Source organism: Rhodamnia argentea, chromosome 2, assembly GCF_020921035.1.
Source record: "Rhodamnia argentea isolate NSW1041297 chromosome 2, ASM2092103v1, whole genome shotgun sequence".
NCBI classification, from domain to species: Eukaryota; Viridiplantae; Streptophyta; class Magnoliopsida; order Myrtales; family Myrtaceae; genus Rhodamnia; species Rhodamnia argentea.
Window position 1 is genome coordinate 28,224,955 of NC_063151.1, and position 22,247 is coordinate 28,247,201.

Consider the following 22,247-nt stretch of genomic DNA (forward strand, 5'->3'; position numbering starts at 1 on the left):
CACCACCGACGACGGTCTTCATATCATATGCACTTCACGCCTCTATCCGTCAAACCTCTCGCGAAGCTAAATCTCGGTTTGATCATCTAGAGTCCGGTCCCGACACCCCGGGGGCAAAGATGAGCGGGGTCGCGTGGATTTCGGGTTCGGCGGAAAGCGAAGCCGTCTGGACATCCCTCTCGCGACACGCGGGTCGAGCTCCTTCCGGTTCTGCACAATGCACTTCGCCTCTAATTCTGTCCTTCGAGCACCCCCTGTAATTCAGTTTCGCCGGGTTCTTTGCCATTGAAACGATTCCGATTTTATTATTTTGAAACGCGTGCAAGAGGATTAGAGGACATAGCACCAGATAAAACACCGGTTCAGCCCAATCCTACCAGATGAACCGGTCCACTAAATTCCACGAATCCGGATCTCATCTCAGAAAACGGTTCTTATAGTCGCATGGGGGATTTTATAAGTACGAATTCCCTTCTATTGCGTCCAATTCCACTCGTTTAAATTATTCGGTCCCATAAAAAGTTGATTAAATTATTCGAAATGCAATTCTAAATTGGTCCTGGACAACTTCGTTGTCCGCATCGAACCCGAGTCTGTCTTGCATCAAATCCTGAGTTCTCCGATAACAAAGGAAGTACAGCTGTAGATGGTCGTGGACCCGTGACATCATCAGGCGGGGCAGTAGTTGAGTTCTCGTTCTCAAACTTTTGAAATGGCGATCAAAATGGATCCGTCGTCCTTCTGGTCTGATGTACATGAGATAATGAGTTCAGGATTATACTTCGACCTTTTGTTCCATGTAGGAAGAGTACTAAACTCTTCGCCTCTTCCAAGCCTATAAAAATGCTTCTCTTATACATTGTTACACACTATCATTAGAGAACGAATACCATTCTCTCTTGATATTTCTTTCTTATCATGGTATCAGAGCCAAGTTCATTACCTTAAAAGTATGCTTTGCGGTTGCCATAAATTAGATCTTTCGCATCGAAAATTAACACAATGAGAATATGCTCTGCGGTTGCCACAAATTGAATCTTCCGCACCATGAATTAAGATAATGAGTTGTGGGCTAGATTGTCAGTCTTAGGGCTATTGAGCCGCCACTCTTGCTTGCCCTAGTCAAGTTTCCGCGTATTCGTGCCTCTAATATGAGCATCTTGCATTCATATCCATCCGTCGACCCGCGCACCTCGACCTTCTCTGGTCATTTTTCTGGTCGTTTCGGATCCGTATATTATTAGGGTGCACAACGATCGTCATGGGTGATTCTAGTAACCGCATCGACGTCAAGCTTGATGGTTCCAACTATTCACTTTGGAAATCATCGGCCATGGCTGCACTTATTTACCGCAATTTATTTGAGCATGTTGAGGGTTTTCTTCTTTGTCCTGTCACTCTCATGGACACCGACGAAATTCAGGCATGGACGATTGGCGATCGGAAGGCATGGGCTATTCTCTTTGGTTCTATTGATCATGCTCTTCGCCCGCAATTTTCTCACGTGGGAGGAGGAGCATGTGGTGGAGCAGCCAAAACAACGGTGGAATCGGAAGCTGCATAAGAGGAAAGCAAACCCAGACAAGTTTCCTCGGACTGCGGTTCCTTAACGCTGTCAAGGAGAAACGATCTAGGAGAGTGATGGATAAGTTGGTCGCAAATACCTTCATAAAGAGAGCTGAGCTTCGTAAGGAAAGCATGCAGATAGTGCCTATCTCAAGTTTGAAGTCGAGTAAACGGGCATTGAGTACAACACAAGCACTTCGAGCAAGAATATCCAACTAACTCCGGAGGGAACGCATGTAATTATAGAACTCTCAAATGGAGCAAGACCCCTAGGTAGGACAATAAATCTCTTGCTCCAACCGATAGACTCGAGTATCCCTAGTCCGAGTAAACATCTCGGCGAGCTAATCCCTCAAACATTTCGCACCCACAATTTGTGAAAATTGCGGACGAAGGGCAGGATCAAGCAAAGAGAATAGTTCATGCCTTCCAATCAACAACTATCCACACCTGAATTTCGTCGATGTCCTAGAGCGACAGGAAAAGATGGAAATCCTCAACATGCTCAAATAAATCACAGTAAACAAGTGCAGCCATGGTTGATGGTTTCCAAAGTGAATAGATGGAACCACCAAGGTTGACATCGATGTGGTCACAAGAATCACCCATGATGATTGTTACGCACGCTAACAATATACAAGTCTGAACCAACCAGAAAAATGACCGGAGAAGGTTGAGGTGCGCGGGTCGACTGATGGATCCGGATGCAGGGCAATCTAGCAAGATCCAATTTATGGCAACCACAGGACATACTTTCTGTGAAATCTGTGCATGGACGTGCTGTATTAAAATACTTCAGATATGGCTCATCTTTGGTGAGTAACATTAGTTTGCTTACAAATCCAGTTACGAGGTTTTTAACCGGTGCAGCCATCAGCCATGTCAAGATGCTTTCTGTTCATGGGAACACAAACCAGCTCTTCTCCAAATGATAATTTTCCAGACCAAGGACTCACACAAGCTAATGCAGGCCATCAAATCCTTACCAGTTGAGAAGAACGTACAGTGTTGTCTGGTGAAGAAAACAAACGCTTAAATCATGTCCTATGGAATAACTTGACCATCCAGCAATCTAGCATCATCATTAGATTGGCACACATCGAAAGAATCACGACATGAGCCATCAAGCATACAAGGATTATGTTAACGTGTGCTCCAAGGGCATTTTAACATCCAATCCAAGTAGAAAACTTCATATTTTCCAATGCTCTTATTTCTCTCGTATTATGCAAAATCAGTACCTCGAAAGTAGAATCATCCCAAATAAAATGAACTTAACTAGTTCCCCGGACACTTTTTAATATGAATCCCATAATATCCATGGCTTGCACCTTTTCAACCAAAAGCAAAAATACTGACTTCAGGTATATTTCGTGGCTGAATATCCGTCCTGAATATCATTTATGACGATATTGAGCAACATATACAAAAATTAGATGCCCAATCAACATTCTTTACTTCTTTACCAGCTGTATAGCTTTGCAAAAGCCTATATACTCAAGACACTGAACTAGCTTCATTCCTGCTTTTCTTCGAAGCACGTACAATCCGCACAATGCAGGTGAGCCGCAACAGTACAGCATCCCTTCTGAGCAGATAATTTTTTCCTGAAATAATTCAAAATGATTCATGTACAAGAATCCACAAAACAATGTAAAATACTTATATCTACTCATCCATTCAAGTAGACCTAAAAAGCAGAACCAGATAAATATAAGCATGTTACATGGAGCAAAAAAATTTGTTTCAAAGTTGTCCACTAGATGATAAGAAGAGGAATTTGGAGAACGATCATAAAAGTTCGATGAGTAAGGCCTCAATACTGGCCTACAAATAGATGATGGGAAGACAATAAATAGAATCATTGATTGCAGAAAAATCACAATGATCTTCAAGAAGACTTGAAAAACAGAACCAGCTAAATATAAGCATGTTACATAGAGCACAAAACATTTGGTTCAAAATGTCTAGAAGATAAGGAGAGGAATTTGGAGAATGATCATAAATATTGGATCAGTAAGGCCTCAATATTAGCCTCCAAGTAGGAGATGGGAAGATGATCAATAGAATCTTTGATTGCAGAAAATTCACAATGATCTTCAGCTCATATTCGTTGCTTGGACGTTTCACCCTAAAATCCTAAAAAGAGAACCTCAAGCTGAAAGTAGGAGACTTGATACTCCCTTTCATTTTCCCAAATTTTACCTTAGGTTTTTTGCCCCCCCCAAAAAAAAAAGGCTTAACCAAGATTAATGGATCCTCGGATAAACGAAACAAAAGACAGCTTATTGATTTCAATAGGAAACTGGACATTGCTCTAATGGCTTTGTTTCTGAAGCATCTCAAAAGAGTATACTTTCAGGTGCAAACTAGCTCAAACGACTGCACCTTTACAAAGAGAAAAATCACCAGCCAACTATCGCTAGTAAGATAGTTCCAGGCTAACATATCTAATCAAGTGCAAACAACCAAACCGCAAAGAAATATTCACTAGACACATAGCGACCTTCAATGCTAGCACACAGAACAAATGTGACACTAAATAAACATACATCATAGTATAACACATCCAAGACAACCTCCGCAGCGGAAAAGGATGTTGTTTTAGCAACATTACCTTGCCATCAGAATTAAAGTTCAACGGTTGCCATTCTGATCACATGTCTTCCGAGGCTCTATAAATTTGAGGAATCCCAACTAGCATAAACAGCACCAACAATTCTTTCATGAAGTGTAGCGCCACAGCAAACAATGATTCCCCGGTCAAGACCTTCTAAATAGATTCCCCTGGAGAAATCCAAGGGTTTTCCTCCCGCATCAGTCACCACACCACCTGCCTCTTGCACAATAACTACACCAGCTGCATGATCCCATATTTTTTCTTTGTATCCACATCTTGCAAATTTCATAAAAACCTCAGCATCTCCCCGGGCTATTGCTGCATATTTAACCATGCTGTAAACACGCAGTGGCTGCTTTCTGCAATAAGAGATTCGGGAAATGTAGGTTAGATTGACTATCACTTGATAATGTCAGAATTTAGAGTAGATGCTGCCTTTAAAATTCACCAGTTCCGTGCCTCATTTAGAAATAAATAAAGCATCAGCAGCTTTATCCAATGTTGGCTGGATTACCCATCCACAGAGATGGTCACAACCATCATGTAATTCACCAGTCCTAAAGTGACAACTAACTAAAAGAGGTCAAATGAAACGAACCTGAGTCCAACACTGTGAGCAAGTCCTGCTGCATACGATTGGTTTGAATTGGCCTTCTCAACAGGTTCACAAAATGTAGCCAGGGCAGGATCATCAACAGAAGAAACCCGGATCAATCTGGCCTCATATTGTGATTCAAAATTCACATCTCCACGGAGTAGTGGCTGCAGCCATGCCTTACCACTGCCCCTCCTTGCATACAGCACGCATCCTTTCTCCCACGAATCATCAGTAGCTGGGGAGGTGCTTTGATAGTATTGGTGATGATAATTCAGCCACTCTCTCTTCATTGGATAATTCGGACATCCTAGCACTCCAATGATGACTTTCCCATCCTCAATCAAAGCTAAAGCTACAGCATATTGATTTCCCCGCACAAACCCCAAAGTTCCATCCACTGGGTCTAGCACCCAATGCCTTCCCTCTGGACCCCCAGTCGAGTTGCATCTCTTGATGGCCTCAAGAACTTCTTGAGTAGTGAGGTGTTTATCAGGCTTTTGGAGACCAAAATTAGGTGCTTCATCTAAACATCCATTGACTGCATCAACAACGGCCGCTAGCAATCCTGCTGAATCGCTCTCGGAAAGAGCTTGAACATCTTCCTCGGCAACAATTGATACACTCTGACTTCCAAAGACCTCTGATAGTAACCAGCTTACAGTGGCTTGAACACCCCAATCTATGCAGTAACAACTTCATCAAAATTTAGGTGAGAATAAAGAGTAACCAAGAACAGCTATCAAAATTGTCAATCCAGAGCGAAATACTAACATATGTTAACAATAAAATAATGGAAGCGATGAGAATAACAAGACAAAGAAAACCTCCACAGCTCGTGCATTTTACCACTGCTTCAGATACTAGCTGAAATCTAGAGGCATCAGCGCATGATTTGACAAGATAAAACCTTGTACAAATTGAACACAGGCAGAATGACTATTTCAGCGGATATTTGAATATCAACTAGATGAACGCCAATTAAGGATCATTTCAGCAGAAGAATATAAATTCAATTTATATAACTTAAAAGGACACTCTGGGGCTGCCAGGAACAATATTGTATGATTGCCATCAACAATGCACAACTGGCCCCCAGTGGAATATCAAAAGGACTAATGGCTATACAAAATTAAATCAGTAGACCTCCAACTATACAATTCCTCTGCAAGAGAAAGCAGCCGAACGGCCAAGAATCTTAAAATGCAGGATTGAGCAGATTCTGCAATTACAGAATCCAACAAGTTTGTGAAACGCTCGTCGATGCGCTTCCTATGGCAACGTCCCATTTGAAAGGACGACCGAAAAAGAAGACGAACAACCCAGATAATCATACAAATTAAAAGCTTTAAATTCAAGGAAACAGAGAGATACCCGCGACGGTAACCGGGGAATCGTCGTCCTTAGACTTGATCTCGTCACTGGTCCTCGAAATTAACCCGTGTTGCACTCTCCGGCACAGAGAGCAGGCCATGTGAACTGCTTTCACGGCCACATCCAATTCCTTCGCATACGTTTCGTCCTCCATGGAAATAACAAGAAGACGAAAACAAAACAGAGAAAGATCCAATATTTCGACAGGAAATCGAAAATGGAAAATGGCCCCTGTTCTCGAATCTCCAGTCACATGACGAGGACTGCGGATTACATACAAGCGATGAGAGCTTCGTGCAGAAACTCCGCGAAGAATTGGGCTCTCATTTTGAAGAATGGTCGGAAATGGTTTTGGGTTTCCTTTGCTTTTGGAGAAAGGGGAAGCCAAAGTATGCCCCGTGATGGTAGCGTGCGAGAAAGTGATTCAACAAGCGCCAAACGCAAAGACTATCCTTTTCTCAACTCATTGAGGGACATCTCTGGACGCCAAAACATCGGTTCAGCTGAAAACATCTTACCTTAGAATGCACCAACTCAAACGACATGCTTCCTCTTAGGCCCCGAAAAAAATAATAAAAATGACACGATTTCTCTATTAGTTATTAAATAGGAGTAACTCAAACCGTGAAAGGTGGTTATCATTAGTTCCTGTTTTATAATAAACAAAAAATTCCAAATAAGGACCTAAAGTGCCCTGATTTTCTTTAAGAATGGCCTGAATAGACCTTTCAACAAGTCTGTGCAACACTAGAACATGTACTCTAATGGTCCACGTCAGCAAATTGACGTTCGAGGTTAGCAAAGACCAACCGTCAGCAGAAGAGTACGATGGAAGGGCTAATGGTAAAATACTTCAAAAAGTTACAACAAAAAGTAAAAAAAAACGATTTTGAATTTCGAGCAAAAGTCGAGAGATCACGATTTCTATTTTATCTTGTATTGAAAATGTTTTCAAAACTTGTTTACACTTTTGGAGAAAATAAAGAACGATTCGTTATAATCTATTGCTCGTTTCCTATACTGTTTCACTACAATAACAAAATCTGTGCGTGTGCCTATCTTTATAATTCATAGCAACTCCATAGTCTATATACTAGCACAAAGTGCATAATTCTCGAATTAAAAGTGAAACAAGATTTCAAAGAATTTCGAAGAAACGAGATTTTTTAATATTCCGTCCCAATCTTCACTTTGGGGCCGAGGAAGTCAGTAGTCCTCGCTCACTCCGCACTGGGGCTCTATCCACAAAGGTGTGGAATTGGGACAAACCGGCGTGCCGTCGCCGAAGAGCGGTTCGATTCGGCCGTCGGCCATGTGATAGATGCCCATGTCTTCACCTTTGGTAAGCTTGTACGTGCGATCGTCCGTGAAGTAAATACAGTTGGGCTCGATGCCGCCGTGTTGATCGGTAACCTCCATGGAGAAAGACGAGTTGAGACCCAAGAACAGAGATGTATTGCCCAAGCTGTCGACCTTGGTCCAAGTGCTCGCTTCCAAGTCGAGCAAGAAGGCTTGAAAACCGGAGGTCTCGAACTCATCTTGCCATTCTTGGGTGACCACCAAGAGCGATCCTGACCACTCCACGAGATAATGCTTTTTGAAGCGCTTGAAATCGATCAATCCGCGTGGCCTCCGTGCCACGACTCGGCCATCTGTGGCAGGATTCGGTCCATCTTGCTTCGCTTCGAACGCCCTAATCGTTCCGATCGCGTCCACGGCTAGAAATCTGCATTCGTGGTATATTAGGTCCATGTATATCCTGTCGGGACTGACCATGGTCCACGCATTGTCTCGGTAGTTCCATAACCCCAACCGCCGGTCGGAATCGCAGAGAACCATGATCTCGGGCTGCGCGGATGAAGAGGGGCACGTCGAAAGCACGAACTTACCGATTTGACGGTCGGTGATGGGGAGGCCCTGTGGCTTCGACGCTGAACCTTCAGTGCGGGCGCGTCCGCGAGGCAGAGGATTGAACATCTGGACGTCCCTATCGCTTCCGATCGTCATAATCCAACCCCGCGAAGACAAGCACCTCCTGCCCCGCACTTGCGGCAAGGGGAACTCGTAGAAGCTCCGCCGCCGCGGGCTGAAGAAGCCGCATAAATCGGGACGTGTCTGGTCCATGATCAGCAGCCACGGGACGCTGATCCTTAGTTCGAAACTTCCTCGAAGCTGGACAACGACATTGCGCCAGTAAGAACATGTTTGGCTGAAATCGATAAGGTCTTCCGTGGGTAATCTATATGCAATGAACTCGAGCGCATGTGACGGGAGACCTGAACGATCGACCAGCGTGGTACTTTCTTTGTTTTCTGGTCGGTATCCCGCCATGGAATAGAAGCAGGATTTCTCTGATCTGTCTGATTGATGACGATGGGATCACAAGCAGCGCGTGTATATATATAGTTGGTAGACAATGTACAATTAGGAAACTATATCACGAAATAATATCTGAATCAAATTACCAGCTTGGCTAGGATAGACATTATCCAGGTGCACCAAATAAATATCTCGTGGGGACAGCTTGAAGAGCAAGTATCGAGAAAAGAAATCCTAGATAGAATGGTTAAGACAGATTTACACGTCTAGCATTTTGAACAATATGAAATTATCATAGTAACTGGGCATATAAAATGATCGTATTCGATTTTGAAATAAGAATTTGCTATTTTAGTTAACGTGAATTGATTTTAATGTGGTGTTATTCAACCGGTCGCATGTTGTGACCGAAGTATTCGCACTATTTTTCGTAACCGCCGCGGATTGAGGGACATCTCTAGGCTCTTACCTTACATTATACGTGTGTACACCAAGGATCACTTACATACCTCTTCCCTTGATGATACTGAGGATGCACCGGAGTTTTACTTTTAGGAACCATTTGCACTTTCACAATTATCTTAAGAGTCCCTGTTCCCTAAAAGGCACCACTATGTTTGCCCTTTATGTGACTAAATCTACCCGATTTTTCACCAAAAAGATAAAATTGTCCTCGATTTATTGATTACAATTTAAAGTGGTTGGCCCTAAATTTATTTAATGGATAATGACATAAATGGTTCTTGAACTTTGATCCAATGTGTAATGTGATACATGAACTTTTAATTTGACTAATGCGATCCATGAAATTAGCCCAATATGTAATGTGGTCCCCGAATTTTTTAATTTGATCAATATGGATCCTGAACTTTTGGAACTTGTTCAACTTAGTCCATGAACTTTAGAAAGATGTTCAATGAAGTGATTTCATTAATTCAAGTTCGGGGACAACGTTGGACATTTTTTTATAGTTCGGGGACTGAGTCGAAAATGCTTTAGAAGCTCGGAGACCATATTGTATATTGAGCTAAAGTTCATGGAGTAGATTGGTCAAATTAAAAGTTTAAAGATCGCATTACACATTGGGCTAAAATTTAAGGACCATTTGTGTTATTTTTTCTTTATTTAACGTTCTCTCTTTTTGTGGTTTTTCTATTTCTATACAGGATGTAGTTGCCAAATTAATAATTTCCCATGTTTTATTATTGTTAATTGTGGGAACTATGTCTTGTTTTTTAATGTTACTTCCGTAGAAATTGTGGAGAAAATAGTTTAAAAAAAAAAAAAGAAATTATCAAGAAGCCCGATTCTTTTCTACGTTATCAAGCAAATTTATCAATCAATTGTCAAGTAGAATCTAGAAAAAATTTAACCTAGACATATTAAACACTTGTTATAAACTTTCACTTTTGTTGTGTATATCACCATCGAGCATTTTGCTATTGGTCGTCTTCTATATACATATACATATAATGGCATGATAGGATAAAAAAAATAAGAAACCCTCTTTGGGGATTTTTCAAAAATCGCAATTACAATCTCGAACGTAAACTTTTAAAAAAATGAAATTAGTCGAAATATTAAAAAATGCCAGTGCAATCACATCATTTTAGATTGACATAAATAAGTATCATCTATGAAGTGTTTATGAAAAAAAATATCAAAATGGCTCATTATGCATAACTTTGTCGGGCCGAAATTTTTATTGTAGTCCTAAATACTCCTATAATGCCTTACATTTTCTGTTTAAAAATATCTCCCCAAAAGCACGGAAAAAAGGACATACTTGACATATTCCTTTTGGCAAATTTTTTTTTCCCATGAACATAAAATATGAAAAAGAAAAAAAGAAAACATAACGCCTTTAATAGATGCGTGATACCCACGATAAAGAAAAACAACAATGTTTGATGCTTAATTACGACGAATGAGATCTTAAATAGAAACAAAAATAAGTTAAAAAAAAAAGGGAGGAGGAGGCCACCGCGTTATATTCAATTGAATGATCGAGGGTAATTTTATCTTTTCAGCGAAAATCAGATGGATTTAGTCATATATAAAGCACAAATAGCGTTTCGACAAAAAAAAAAATTACGAATATTGTCACCCTTAAGAAAGACACTATTTCCACCACCAAAACTCGAAACAGGACGTTGAACGAAAGTTGTAAGGATGGATGGGCAATTCCGTCTTTTCAATACTTTATCTTTATCGTTATTAATCGGTAAAGATGAAGTAACTAACTCTTTCATCAATTGTTGGGCTTGTGTTGGGACATGGCTCTCCCATTTTTTTTTTCTGGTTTTTGGGCAATCAATGTATTTTCCTACTTACCAAAAAAAAAAAGAACTAAATTTTTTGCATGTATGCCAAAGATTAACAATGAGTGCGAGACAAAGTATGAGGAATTGACTATAGATTGAGGAAAGTTAAAGAAATCATCCCCATTTCTTGTTGCTTAGAGAGAAATTTCCACCCCTACGTTCTTTTTTTTTTTTTTAAGGTTTAATACCATAAAAAAATCCCAGATTGATATACTCGTGCCCATGTTTATCCTAAACTAATTTTTTGTGTCATAAAAAATTTGAAACAGGTACATCTGTACCATATTTACCCTAAATTTGGTATACAAGTGCCACGCTTATCCTAAATTGTGATAAATCTAGGATTTTGTTTGGTACATATAGTGTACTAGTTTGGGATAAATGTGCCGTGGATGTATCAATTTAGAGTTTTTGTATGAAATAAAAATTAGTTTGGGATAAATATGACATCATCGTACTAGTTTTGAATTTTTTTGTTATGTTAATCCCCTTTTAAATGTACACTTTGCTTCCCAGAGAAAACACCAAAATTGAAAAGACCAAAATACCAAGGTGAGAGGAGAAATATTATCTATTCGCTTTTTACTATCCTTAAACTTGTAAGGACAAAAATCGCCTAAAACACCAAACTATACTCGCTATGAAATTAAAAATCATAAACTTATACATGAGTGACACATTTAGCCTCCGTCAAGTTTTCATCAACGAGCACCAATAAGAGTTTGCCTCAATTGATTCTAGATAGCAAATGGTGCAGACATGACTCCCATGTGACTTAATCGGAATACAAACGACATTGTTTTTGCTGAAAAATAATCTTATGAAGCCTTGAGGGTAAATATGTCATATAGGTATAAGTTATGGCAAAAGTTGTTGGGGTTTTGGGATTGTAAAAAACGCAGCAGAATATAAATCTAAACCGAAACCTTAGACATGATCTATGCGTATATTGAAGTCCATAGAAGTTCAAGACGTACTTTTCGAAGATCGAAGTTAAATTGACGATCGGATGTGTCTAGATTAGCACCCCAAGTGTTGCGCCTCTACCGGTATCCACACACACAAACCGAAGTCTCCAATGATCCAAGTGCTAGCTTACGGATTGTGGAGATCCTCTTCCTTGATTGGCTTTTGATCTTCGAGACTCTCTCAAAGATCTAAAAATAGAGAACGACTCTATGTGTTTTTTTATTCTCATCGACGTCTCTAGGTTTTTTTTTACGTCTATATATAGCCTCAATATTTACGCGTAATAAAAGAAGTGGGGCCGAGCGATACGGGCCCGCCAAACTGTCTATCTCTAATCGTGCGTTTCATCGTTATCTCATAACATGCACAATCGTGTGAATATTTAGAATAGGAGAATAAATCAAAATCTACTTCTTAAGTAGATCAAGGTGTAGAGAAAATATAAATTCAGTTCGCTATTGTGTGCGACCTCGTAGGTTCACTAAACATTAGCAGTGTGCTCAAAACCCTTTTTGGCCCATAAGTCATAAGCGGTCTCTAGCAACACATTATGATTACCTAAGTATAGTGAATATTGTTTTTCGACACAACCTAATCCACAACCGATGTTAGAGCATCAACTTTGATTAGTTTCTAGGGTAGATCACTAACAAAAGTTTATGGTAAATGTGAAACAATTAACTTTTTTTTTTTTAAAGAAAGATTGTAGATCAAACAAAGCAAATAAATCTAAAAGATAAATCAATGTGGTACAACTTTGAGAGACTCACTCATTCCATAGTCGGCAGCTAATCCTTGAACCTCGTATCAACATCATTGATGAGCACAAGCCAAGATTTCCCTCTCCAATAACCATGGATTTGCCAAAAGGCGGTGCGCCTACGTTCACAGCACTATTACCGTATAGAGACAACAACAACCCTAACAGGTTGAAAAAGAACAGATAACGCATTGTGAATTCCGGATCTATTTCTAGATCATAATAGAAAGAGCATCCAGATTTAAATTTAATTCGAGATCGGGAGAGAACTTACAAAACAGATACCAATTGATAAAAAAATAACTTTCACATAAGCCAACTAACGAAGTAGTAGAGAAGTCGCGCTTGACTATATGGAGCAAGCACCGAAGCCGAAGTGAGCAGATCCGAAATAGCAAATTCTTTCGAGATACTCGCGCTTCTAACTTTCGGGCTCACCGGACAAAGTTCTCGACGTGGAAAAAGTTGACAGGATAGTCCGCGAAATTAACAAAGAAAATTGAAAGAAGATGAGGACATAGAGATATGGAAATGGGAGAATGAGAGGCAGTAGAGAGAGAGAGAGAGAGAGAGAGAGAGATCCCTCTCTCCCCCTTAGGAAAGTCCTGCGTAGAGAGGAGGGAGGTTGGCGGCGCTTGTGGAAAGAAACCCTACTGTGAAGGCTCCAAAGAGTCATTGGAACTTCACGAATTAATGAGCACAGTTTGGATTTTTAATATCACAAAAAAAAGTTCAGGATAAATATGTCATAATTGACATAGTTTGAGGATTTTGGTGAACTTTTCCCAACTTTTGATTGAATGAATTTATTTTAAAAAAAATACAAATAGAGACCCGAAAGATTTGAACTCGGGATCTCCCTGCTATGATCTGCGAGAGATTTTGTGAGATCATATTCACAACAATTCTAAAAGTTTAAGCTGTTAAATGAAGACGTGATTTGATATTTGAATATTCTAACATATTTCAACATAAATGTCTCCTCATCAATTTTTCGGGATTAAATTGAACCACTCAATAAAAGTTTAGAAATTACAAGTCAACAATTAAATCTTATCAATGACTCATATTTGAATAAACGTTTCTGTTTCCACCGAACTAAGTTATGTTTATCCATAAGCAAAAATGGCCACATGAAATATCCACGAACTATCGACTTCCAAACGATAAAAAGTAGAATTTACGAAGAATTGCCGATATGCAGATGCACATATTAAGAAAACACGAACATGCTTTGCTCAAGTTTTCTAAGTCCGGTTGACATCTATTCTCGCTGTAAATAAAAAGTAAGAACTACAAATCAGTTAGGCCAGCCAGTGCTCTGGGTTTCTTCTGATATTGTTCACCACAAACCAAGCACATCAACATGACAACATGTGGTGCTTGCTATCTTATCGTCCGTGATATACAAGAAGACATTGAGGAGAAGTTGCTCCGATGGCGGGCGATTGGTCGACTTTCCCTCTCACATTTGCCTGCGGATATTGCACATAGATTCCCCATCGGGGGGGACGTGACCGATTTTGGTGGGACAAGCACCCATCGGCGCTCCGCCGCGGTATCGAACACGGGGGATTTCACACGAAGGCGAAGAAGAGCTTGTCTTTGTGGGGATGGGTCATGGCAATCGGGCGCAACGGGGATGTCCGATCCTCTGTAGCACGTGTATCGGCACGCTGATCTCTCGGGCTCGAGAACCAATTTCAAGGGTCACTAGTCGCCGTCTCCCCAAGTTTGAAATTTGATGGGATCACCTTAGAATTAGGCTCGAGGGCGGACGTGGTGATGGGCTTTACTCGTAAAAACGGTTCCTCTCCGTTAGCGATGGAAATTAGGCTGAGAAGGGTAGGGGAGGATGGGCTCTCTGGACCTTTCCAAAGTCCCCACGGTTACCGAAAATTAGGTCAAACGACGTGATTGACGGGTTGCAATGAGCGTTGACCGACGGAGACCCACGTAACCAATATTACGTGTCCAACCCGAATTTTGTACGGTTTGAATTTTTAGCGGAGAAGGAGAAGACAAAAGAGAAAAGGACAAAAAAAATAAATAAAAGGAAGGGGAGTTGAACTTGATGTAACGAGTAGGAAATTTCAAAAAAAAAAGAAAAAAGGAGAGGGAAGGTGATGGAGACTTGGGTACGAGTGGCCATGTGCAGCAATGCGGCGGTTATTACAACTCGATTTGACAGCTCGACGCGCCCCATTCCTTAACGGTCTTCCGTTTCCAGATTCCGTAACTATGAACTCCGTCTGAGGCGGACAATGATGGATATGGTATGCAAGTGTTTTGGACGGTGGTGATTGTCGTTCACGAGATTTTTGTCTTCCTTTCCAAACAGCTTTTACACCACCCGGTCGGTTTACTTCGCGCAATTGACAAAGGGAGATCGGTCGCGCATCCGGCTTGCCCGCCTTTGTACATCGGATCGCAATCTTTGTTCATTTTCTGATTTGCATCTTATTCTTCTCACATATCAATCGCCCCTCAAAATCCTACTCATATCTTTTCCCCCTTCCCGACCATCTCTCTCGCCTCTGCCTAGCCATTGCGACCGCATGTCTCCCAAATTGCCCTGTCAAAATCCGGGCTAGGCAAATTTCTTTCTCAAGAAAAATTTCGTCCGGTTCGGTCCGCGACAGCGCACTGCGAGACAGATTTCCCGCGCTCCGACCCCAACCCCGAAGTTTCCTTTTTACACCGAGCGAGCGGAGGTTCAAGGTGCAACTGGACAAAAACCAAAAGGGACCAAATGGTAAAATCATATCTCAGGACCCACACGTGGGACCCGGTGCTCGCAAAAAGCGCCGCGAAAGAAACCCGACCGACCTCTCGCCCTCGAGTAACGCCGTAAACCGTGGACACGCCCGCACCGGAACCTTCCCCCAACCCCCCCGGCCCCCGGTCACAACGCCGTTAAACGTGTCTCCTCCCACTTCTCCAAGCCGCGTATGACAGGGCCCCACTCGAAGTCTAGCGAGTCCCAGCACCGCAAGTCCCGCAACCAGCGAAGAACGCCGTTTTAAGTCATATCCGAGAAAAACTAGTGGGATTTAAGGCTTAATGAATTTCTCTTCCATTTAGCCGTGTCAGTCACGTATTAACAAGATCCGAGGAAAAGCGCAGATGTCATTTTCTGTCAATATAAAAATTTCTCCCGACCCTTTTTACAGAGATCCTGGGGCATCCCATCCAAATAGAAATTGAAGGAAAAAAAAGCAAAAAGATCTTCACGCAAACAGCTGGGGATTCATGGATGTGATGCGAAAGATCATATGATTGAGAGAGTTTCTAGTCTTTTATTACAACTCCTGTTCTCTTCGACATGGTCGTGGGGTCCTCGTTTCCTTTTTTTCACTCCCCGGGAGTAGATGACAGCCTAATCAACAGCCTGGAAAAAGGTTGTGGCCGCCGCTTTGCTCTAGAAAAAGCTTCGGCTTTAATGGCTTCCTCTTCCTCTTCTCGGGGTGCCATGGCGTTCCTGCCGTGTAATGTGGACTGAACTCTTCTGGGTTTAGCCTCTCTGGGCTCTTGACTCGGACCTTCTTCTTTCACTGGGCGACTCGGACTCGGCTCGACTCGACTCTGACTCTCAGAGCATTCTTGCTCTGTCCAAAAGGTAAGAGCCCTGAGGATGACTCTGATCTTTTTGTTCGATTAACGTGTCTATGCTCATCTTCGAAATATAGCTTAGGGAGTTGCATTTCTCTAGCAGCTTGGTCGCTTGAGCACTTGGGTAAGCAAGGATAGGGATTTTCGAGATTTTGGAGCTTTCAAGAGCTTGATCATTCTGCTTTATAAGTTGGGGGATTTCCAGATCTTGTTGAACTGGAACTCAACCTCTTTAGTGATCGCTGATTTGTGATTCGAGTGAGGGAGGAGTTGGGAAGTCGTTTTTCCTGAAAGTTGTGGGATTCGGGTTGCCATTAATAGTCATGGTGAAGATGAAGCTGGACAAGTCGGTCACCCTGCCTCTTGTAGTTGTTCTGTTTGAGATTTTATGTCTGATATGTCAAGCGGCATTTGTGCCCACCGATAATTACTTGATATCTTGCGGTTCTCCGCAAAACATTACAGTCGAGGGTCGAACTTTTGTCCCCGATTCAGTGCAGTCTTCCCTCGTGTTAAGAACGGGGAATTCCATTGTTGCCAGCTCCAACTCCAGCATTCCGTCTCCTATCTACCAGTATGCTCGTGTTTTCTCCAGCATAGCCTCTTACAAATTCAATATTGAGCAACAGGGGCGCCATTGGGTCCGCCTCTACTTTTTCCCTCATCCAAATTCCGGCCATGACCTGACAGCTTCCCCTATAACCGTAGTCACCGATGATTTTGTACTCCTCAACAACTTCACTTTCAAGGACTACAATGGTTCCTACATGTGGAAAGAGTACGCAATCAACGTGACTTCAGATGTGTTGAGTCTCACTTTCATCCCCTCTAACAACTCGGTCTCTTTCGTAAATGCGATTGAAGTCGTCTCAATTCCAGATATAGTGCTGCCCGATGTAGCTCTTGCTGTAAATCCATCTGCCCCTTTCAGCGGCCTCTCTGAACTTGCACTTGAAACTGTGTACCGCCTGAATATGGCGGGTCCGCTGCTCACTGCTCAAAATGATACCCTTGGAAGAACTTGGGAGAATGATGTGAAATATCTCCATGTCAACAGCTCTGCCGCAAATGTCTCTGTCAACCCTTCATCAATTAAGTATATTGGCGCAGTCACGAATGAGATAGCGCCTAATTTGGTATACGCAACGGCTGAAACCATGGGAGATGCAAATGTTCCTAACGTGAACTTCAACATAACTTGGGTCTTCCGTGTTGATCCTGACTACAAGTATTTCGTGCGGGTGCATTTTTGTGACATAGTCAGCAAGGCCCTAAATTCTCTCGTGTTCAACCTCTACATAAATTCCGACATTGCTCTGGGAAGCCTCGATCTTTCAACCTTAACCGGTGGCTTGATGGTGCCATACTACAAGGACTTCATATCCAACTCTTCCGACGGATCGAGTACGTTTACTGTTAGCGTAGGTCCAGACACTATGGCTGATGTCACTAATGCCATAATGAATGGGCTGGAGATCATGAAAATCAGCAATGGAGCAAAAAGCTTAGATGGGTTCTCTCCTGTTCGGAGCCTTCTTCCAGAGTCCTCTTCGAAGAAGAGCAGGATAGCAATTATCATTGGCTGTATTGTTGGAGGTCTGGTCGCTGTGGCATTTGTTGTCTTCTGTTATTGTTGCTTGGCAGCTCGGAGGTCAAAAACAGCTCACCAGCCACATCCATGGTTACCACTGCCCTTACATGGAAATTCCCAGACCATGACCAAGATGTCCACGACCTCTCAAAAAAGTGGAACTGCTAGCTGCATTTCTTTGGCTTCCTCCAACCTAGGAAGGTTCTTCACATTTCAAGAAATCCTAGATGCGACCAACAAGTTTGACGAGAGCCTGCTTCTTGGTGTTGGTGGCTTTGGCAGGGTGTATAAGGGAACGCTTGAGGATGGAACTAGAGTGGCTGTCAAGAGAGGTAACCCTAGATCCGAGCAAGGGCTTGCTGAATTTCGAACTGAGATCGAAATGCTATCTAAGCTCCGCCACCGCCATCTTGTCTCTCTTATTGGCTATTGCGATGAGCGCTCAGAAATGATTCTCGTGTATGAATATATGGCAAATGGGCCACTCAGGAGCCATCTGTATGGAACAGATCTACCTCCTCTTCCATGGAAGCAGCGCCTAGAGATCTGTATTGGGGCTGCAAGGGGACTGCATTATCTCCACACAGGTGCAGCTCAAAGCGTTATTCACAGAGATGTCAAGACAACAAACATTCTGTTGGATGAGAATTTTGTTGCTAAAGTTGCTGACTTCGGCCTCTCGAAGACGGGCCCCTCTCTGGATCAGACACATGTTAGCACTGCTGTTAAGGGCAGTTTTGGTTACCTAGACCCTGAGTACTTCAGAAGGCAGCAGCTAACTGAGAAATCTGATGTGTATTCCTTTGGAGTTGTTTTAATGGAAGTTCTCTGCACTAGACCTGCTTTGAACCCTGTACTTCCAAGGGAGCAAGTGAATATTGCAGAGTGGGCGATGAGCTGGCAAAAGAAGGGTATGTTGGATCAAATCATGGACCCGAATCTTGTGGGGAAGGTTAACCCAGCGTCTCTGAAGAAGTTTGGAGAGACGGCTGAGAAATGCCTGGCTGAACATGGAGTTGATAGGCCGCCAATGGGGGATGTGCTGTGGAATCTCGAATATGCAATTCAGCTTGAGGAAACATCCTCGGCTCTGATGGAACCGGAAGATAACAGCACGAACCATATTCCGGGCATTCAGCTGACCCCACTGGAGCCCTTTGATAACAGCACGAGCATGATAGATGGCGGAACTGATGATGATGCTGAGGATGCTGCCACAAGTGCTGTGTTCTCTCAGCTGGTAAATCCTCGTGGAAGATGAGAAGAAACCTCCTGAATCAAAGGATGGATGTTTTCCATTTTCGTTTCTTCTTCCTCGTCATTTTTCTCCTGGTCTTTAGCTGGTTATCTCATGGAGTTTGTGTAGACTAGCGTTAGGTGCTGATTGAATTATGGAATGTTTTATAAGTGCACCGTCAAGATTCGATTGTTCTTGTGATTCTCAATTTGTCGGGGTATTAGATGCCCATGTTCTTGTTAGCGATAAGAGGGTAATGCTTTCGTTGGATTTATACACTTTCACTTACAGAACGAGTATAAGGAATAAGACAGTCTACAATGATTCCTCTTCCAGACGTTCTTTTGTATGAATCTTCTTGATGTCTTTTGGTTTCTTTACAACACTTGTGGGATAAATCTGGAAACTTGTGCTTAGTCCTCTTCCCGAAACAACTACAGCTTTAGACCCATTTCGTTAGTTCAAGGAGACTGGTGATGATGGGCACCCTCTTTTGATGCAAAGTCGAATGTTCTAATACATTATACGGTTCCTTTCACTAGTTTTTGGTATATTCTGTTCGATGTTTTGGATCGGTCTCTGATTGGACAGTATGCATTAGTGGTAGATCTTAGCTCTACAGTTTTAGCAACTTTTAAGTCGATGTCTCCGTGTGAATTTTTGTTCCAAACTGAAGGACAAATTATGATGTTTTTTTTCCCCTTGGAATGGCAAGAAGCTAAGTTGGAGGTTAGTCTAGGGCTCGTTCTAACTGTCATAGGACAAGTACGACATCATGTTTACAAGGAGACAAAGACATGAATAAGAGACGCGGGATTATGGTACTACTAGGCCTTTTATTCCTTCCCTTAATTGGATAATTAAGGGGCAAGCAGAAGCATCTGACATTTTTTGTAATGATAACGGCTGAACGATAATACATGAGAAGACACTCATTTTTTGCAAACTATGCCATGGCCAGAACCGGTGGAGACACCTCTGGTGCAGTCCAATGTGACATACTGGTTAGTTGCCAATGAGCTCTCTCGGTCGTCACGATCGCTTCCTGGAGCGAAGATGCAAAGCTTACAATCTGCAGAGAGAAGTGAAGTAGTCCTGTACTTATCTTCGCCTCCCACAACCGGCATAGCCACACCGGGCTTTGCTGGGTTCGCAAAATTGGGCTGATAAGTCCGTCCGAGCACACCTTCCACCTTCGGCGACAGACCAGAGAACCTGAACTGCACTTCCAAGTGGGCAAAGCAATCATCAGAAGGCAACATATATCTGTGAATCCTATCTTCTTCTTTTGTAATAGGAACCACGTTCACCATAATCTCAACCCCGCCTTTTAAGGTCACTGATACACTGTTCTTGCTCGATATTCTCTCAACCTTTGTGTCGTTTGCCTCTGAGTACCATGTGGACATAGAGTATTGTGGTATTTCTATCTCATTTCCATTGTGAGAGAAAATCAGATGGTCAATCTGATCATCCCAAGTCTCGGCTCTTGTTGCTTCCATGGTGAAGGACTGGGAGTTGAAGAGGATTCCGAGTGCTTGAATCCATGTGTTGTCTCGGGAGCGACCGGTCGGTCTGTGACCGATGAAGCGGGCATTGAGTTGGAGATTGGTGTCCGAAACTAGACTGAAAGTTTGGTCTTTCTTGCCGTGGAAATAGAAGACGATGCCATCTCCACCAATGAAACGAGGATCATAGCATGCTGATCCAATGCCCTGGCAGTTCGGCCTCCGTTCTGAGGGCCAACAAGAGACCTTAATCAATTTGCCTGGACTGCATAGCCTAATTAAGCTCTGGATGTGGTTTGGATAAAATGAGACAAAGCCACCCTTTTAGTCCTATGCCTAGATTTAGGTTATGAAAATCAGTTTGGTTTTTAAATTACAATATTCAACGACTCAATTTGCGCTAGATCAATAGACGGGTTGGTACTGATGTTAGATCCTAAAACCGCGACTCAAGCCCGTTCATGATTCTGATAAATCCATATAGCAAGAACGATTTCCCTCTCAGAACCCTTTCAATTTGAACTCAGATCGAGAGGATCCAAATTATTGAAAATTAAGGCATAGATACGAGGTAAAAGAACATCACTATATAAATTAGTGTGTCTTACGTCTGCACTGGGAAGAACAAGTGGGCGAATCGCAGTCCACATAACAAGCTTTGTTCATGGTCAGGGGATACGGGCATTCTTCTGGGCACGGTATAGCTTGCCATTGGCAGCGAGTCCCCGTTAAGCAATAGACAGAACCTACTGGAACAACCTGCTGCATCGAGCTTTCGACAGAGACAAGCAGGATCAGGAACACGTAGCTGATCTTCGCCATCATCTTCGCAATTCTTCAGCAAAGCAAAACATCCCTAGAGATGGAAAAAGGTTTAGAAGCAAAAGTGATGCAGGAAACCGAACGTTGCAAGTCGGGTATTTATAGGAATCAGAGTGCTCATTGTTTGCCATTGAGGTGCAAGCATTAGGGTGACTCTGTGAATATTTCAGGGCGAGGCTAGAGGCAAGAAGGATAATTTCTTGACCTCAAAGAAGGGGACTTGCAGAAACATGTGCACACATTTAGCTTTGTTCGGCTCAGGATGTGCATTGCAGGCGTTATATAGAATATACAGTTATTGATGCTTTCAACGAGTCAATAGTATATACAGTTATTCTGTTTCTAGATGGAGCTTCCTCTTCTCTGCCAGAACAAAAAAATGGAACCAATCGGAGAATGCAGTCGGAGCTCTGCCATTCCGATCCGTCCTAAATATTCGGACTATAATGAAGCGACGAATTTCATGAGTCATTCCTTAATCAGGAGAAAGTCCGCACTAACAGTAACTTCCTGCTCATCCTACATAAGCAAACAAAAAGAAATCGTAGAACTCGGTGTTCCGGCAACAGAGCCATTGGAGGGTACTTCATGTGTGGTTCAGGTCGACGCTTTCTAAAGAAGAAACTGCTGTTTCATGTGATGTCCAGCAAAGTAGTCAATTGACAAAACTTCACCTGTTTCGCGAGGCTGGCTTAAAAGTAGAAGATGGGTGACTTATTGAAGAATTTGAAAGGAAAAGATGAAAATAACGTCCTGATGTCGTCCATTTGACGCAACAGAGAAATTTCTTCCTCAAGAGAGAGATGGTTTGTCTGGTGTGGCCGTCCGAGCATTCCCGTGCTTTGGCGAACTTTGACTTCACTCTAAGTGTAATAGGTGGGTTTTGACCCAGTCACAAGATTTTAAAAAAAAAAAAAAAGGGAAAAGTAAGGGTGATCGGCTCTCCATCC

At 42.3% G+C, this 22,247-nt stretch overlaps 4 protein-coding genes across 7 annotated transcripts; 1 reads left to right on the forward strand and 3 right to left on the reverse strand.

Moving 5' to 3' along the window:
* Nucleotides 1-2,898: 2,898 nt before the first annotated feature.
* LOC115754774 (PAP-specific phosphatase HAL2-like) lies at nt 2,899-6,550 on the reverse strand. 3 transcript variants are annotated; one of them, XM_030693935.2, is made up of 4 exons: nt 6,156-6,450; nt 4,785-5,463; nt 4,184-4,545; nt 2,899-3,256 (listed from the first exon to the last, which is right to left on the reverse strand). In XM_030693935.2, exons 1-3 carry the CDS (start codon nt 6,307-6,309, stop codon nt 4,242-4,244), a joined length of 1,137 nt encoding a protein of 378 aa, XP_030549795.1. In that variant the 5' UTR covers nt 6,310-6,450; the 3' UTR covers nt 2,899-3,256; nt 4,184-4,241. The 3 variants fall into 3 exon arrangements, with proteins under 3 accessions (XP_030549795.1, XP_030549797.1, XP_030549796.1); XM_030693937.2 differs by having other exon boundaries at nt 2,899-3,264; XM_030693936.2 differs by having other exon boundaries at nt 2,946-3,170; nt 4,183-4,545; nt 6,156-6,550.
* An 811-nt stretch (nt 6,551-7,361) lies between these two features.
* LOC115754762 (putative F-box protein At5g55150) lies at nt 7,362-8,486 on the reverse strand. Its single transcript, XM_030693915.2, has one exon. It carries the CDS (start codon nt 8,484-8,486, stop codon nt 7,362-7,364), a length of 1,125 nt encoding a protein of 374 aa, XP_030549775.1.
* Nucleotides 8,487-15,788: 7,302 nt separating this feature from the next.
* Nucleotides 15,789-19,302, forward strand: LOC115754769 (receptor-like protein kinase THESEUS 1). 2 transcript variants are annotated; one of them, XM_030693925.2, is made up of 2 exons: nt 15,789-16,146; nt 16,240-19,302. In XM_030693925.2, the coding sequence occupies exon 2, from the start codon at nt 16,463-16,465 to the stop codon at nt 18,989-18,991; it is 2,529 nt and encodes an 842-aa protein (XP_030549785.1). In that variant the 5' UTR covers nt 15,789-16,146; nt 16,240-16,462; the 3' UTR covers nt 18,992-19,302. The 2 variants fall into 2 exon arrangements, with proteins under 2 accessions (XP_030549785.1, XP_030549784.1); XM_030693924.2 differs by having other exon boundaries at nt 16,243-19,302.
* A 481-nt stretch (nt 19,303-19,783) lies between these two features.
* On the reverse strand, nt 19,784-21,300 carry LOC115754776. The gene is made up of 2 exons (XM_030693938.2): nt 21,084-21,300; nt 19,784-20,702 (listed from the first exon to the last, which is right to left on the reverse strand). The coding sequence occupies exons 1-2, from the start codon at nt 21,298-21,300 to the stop codon at nt 19,900-19,902; spliced, it is 1,020 nt and encodes a 339-aa protein (XP_030549798.2). The 3' UTR covers nt 19,784-19,899.
* Nucleotides 21,301-22,247: the final 947 nt, after the last annotated feature.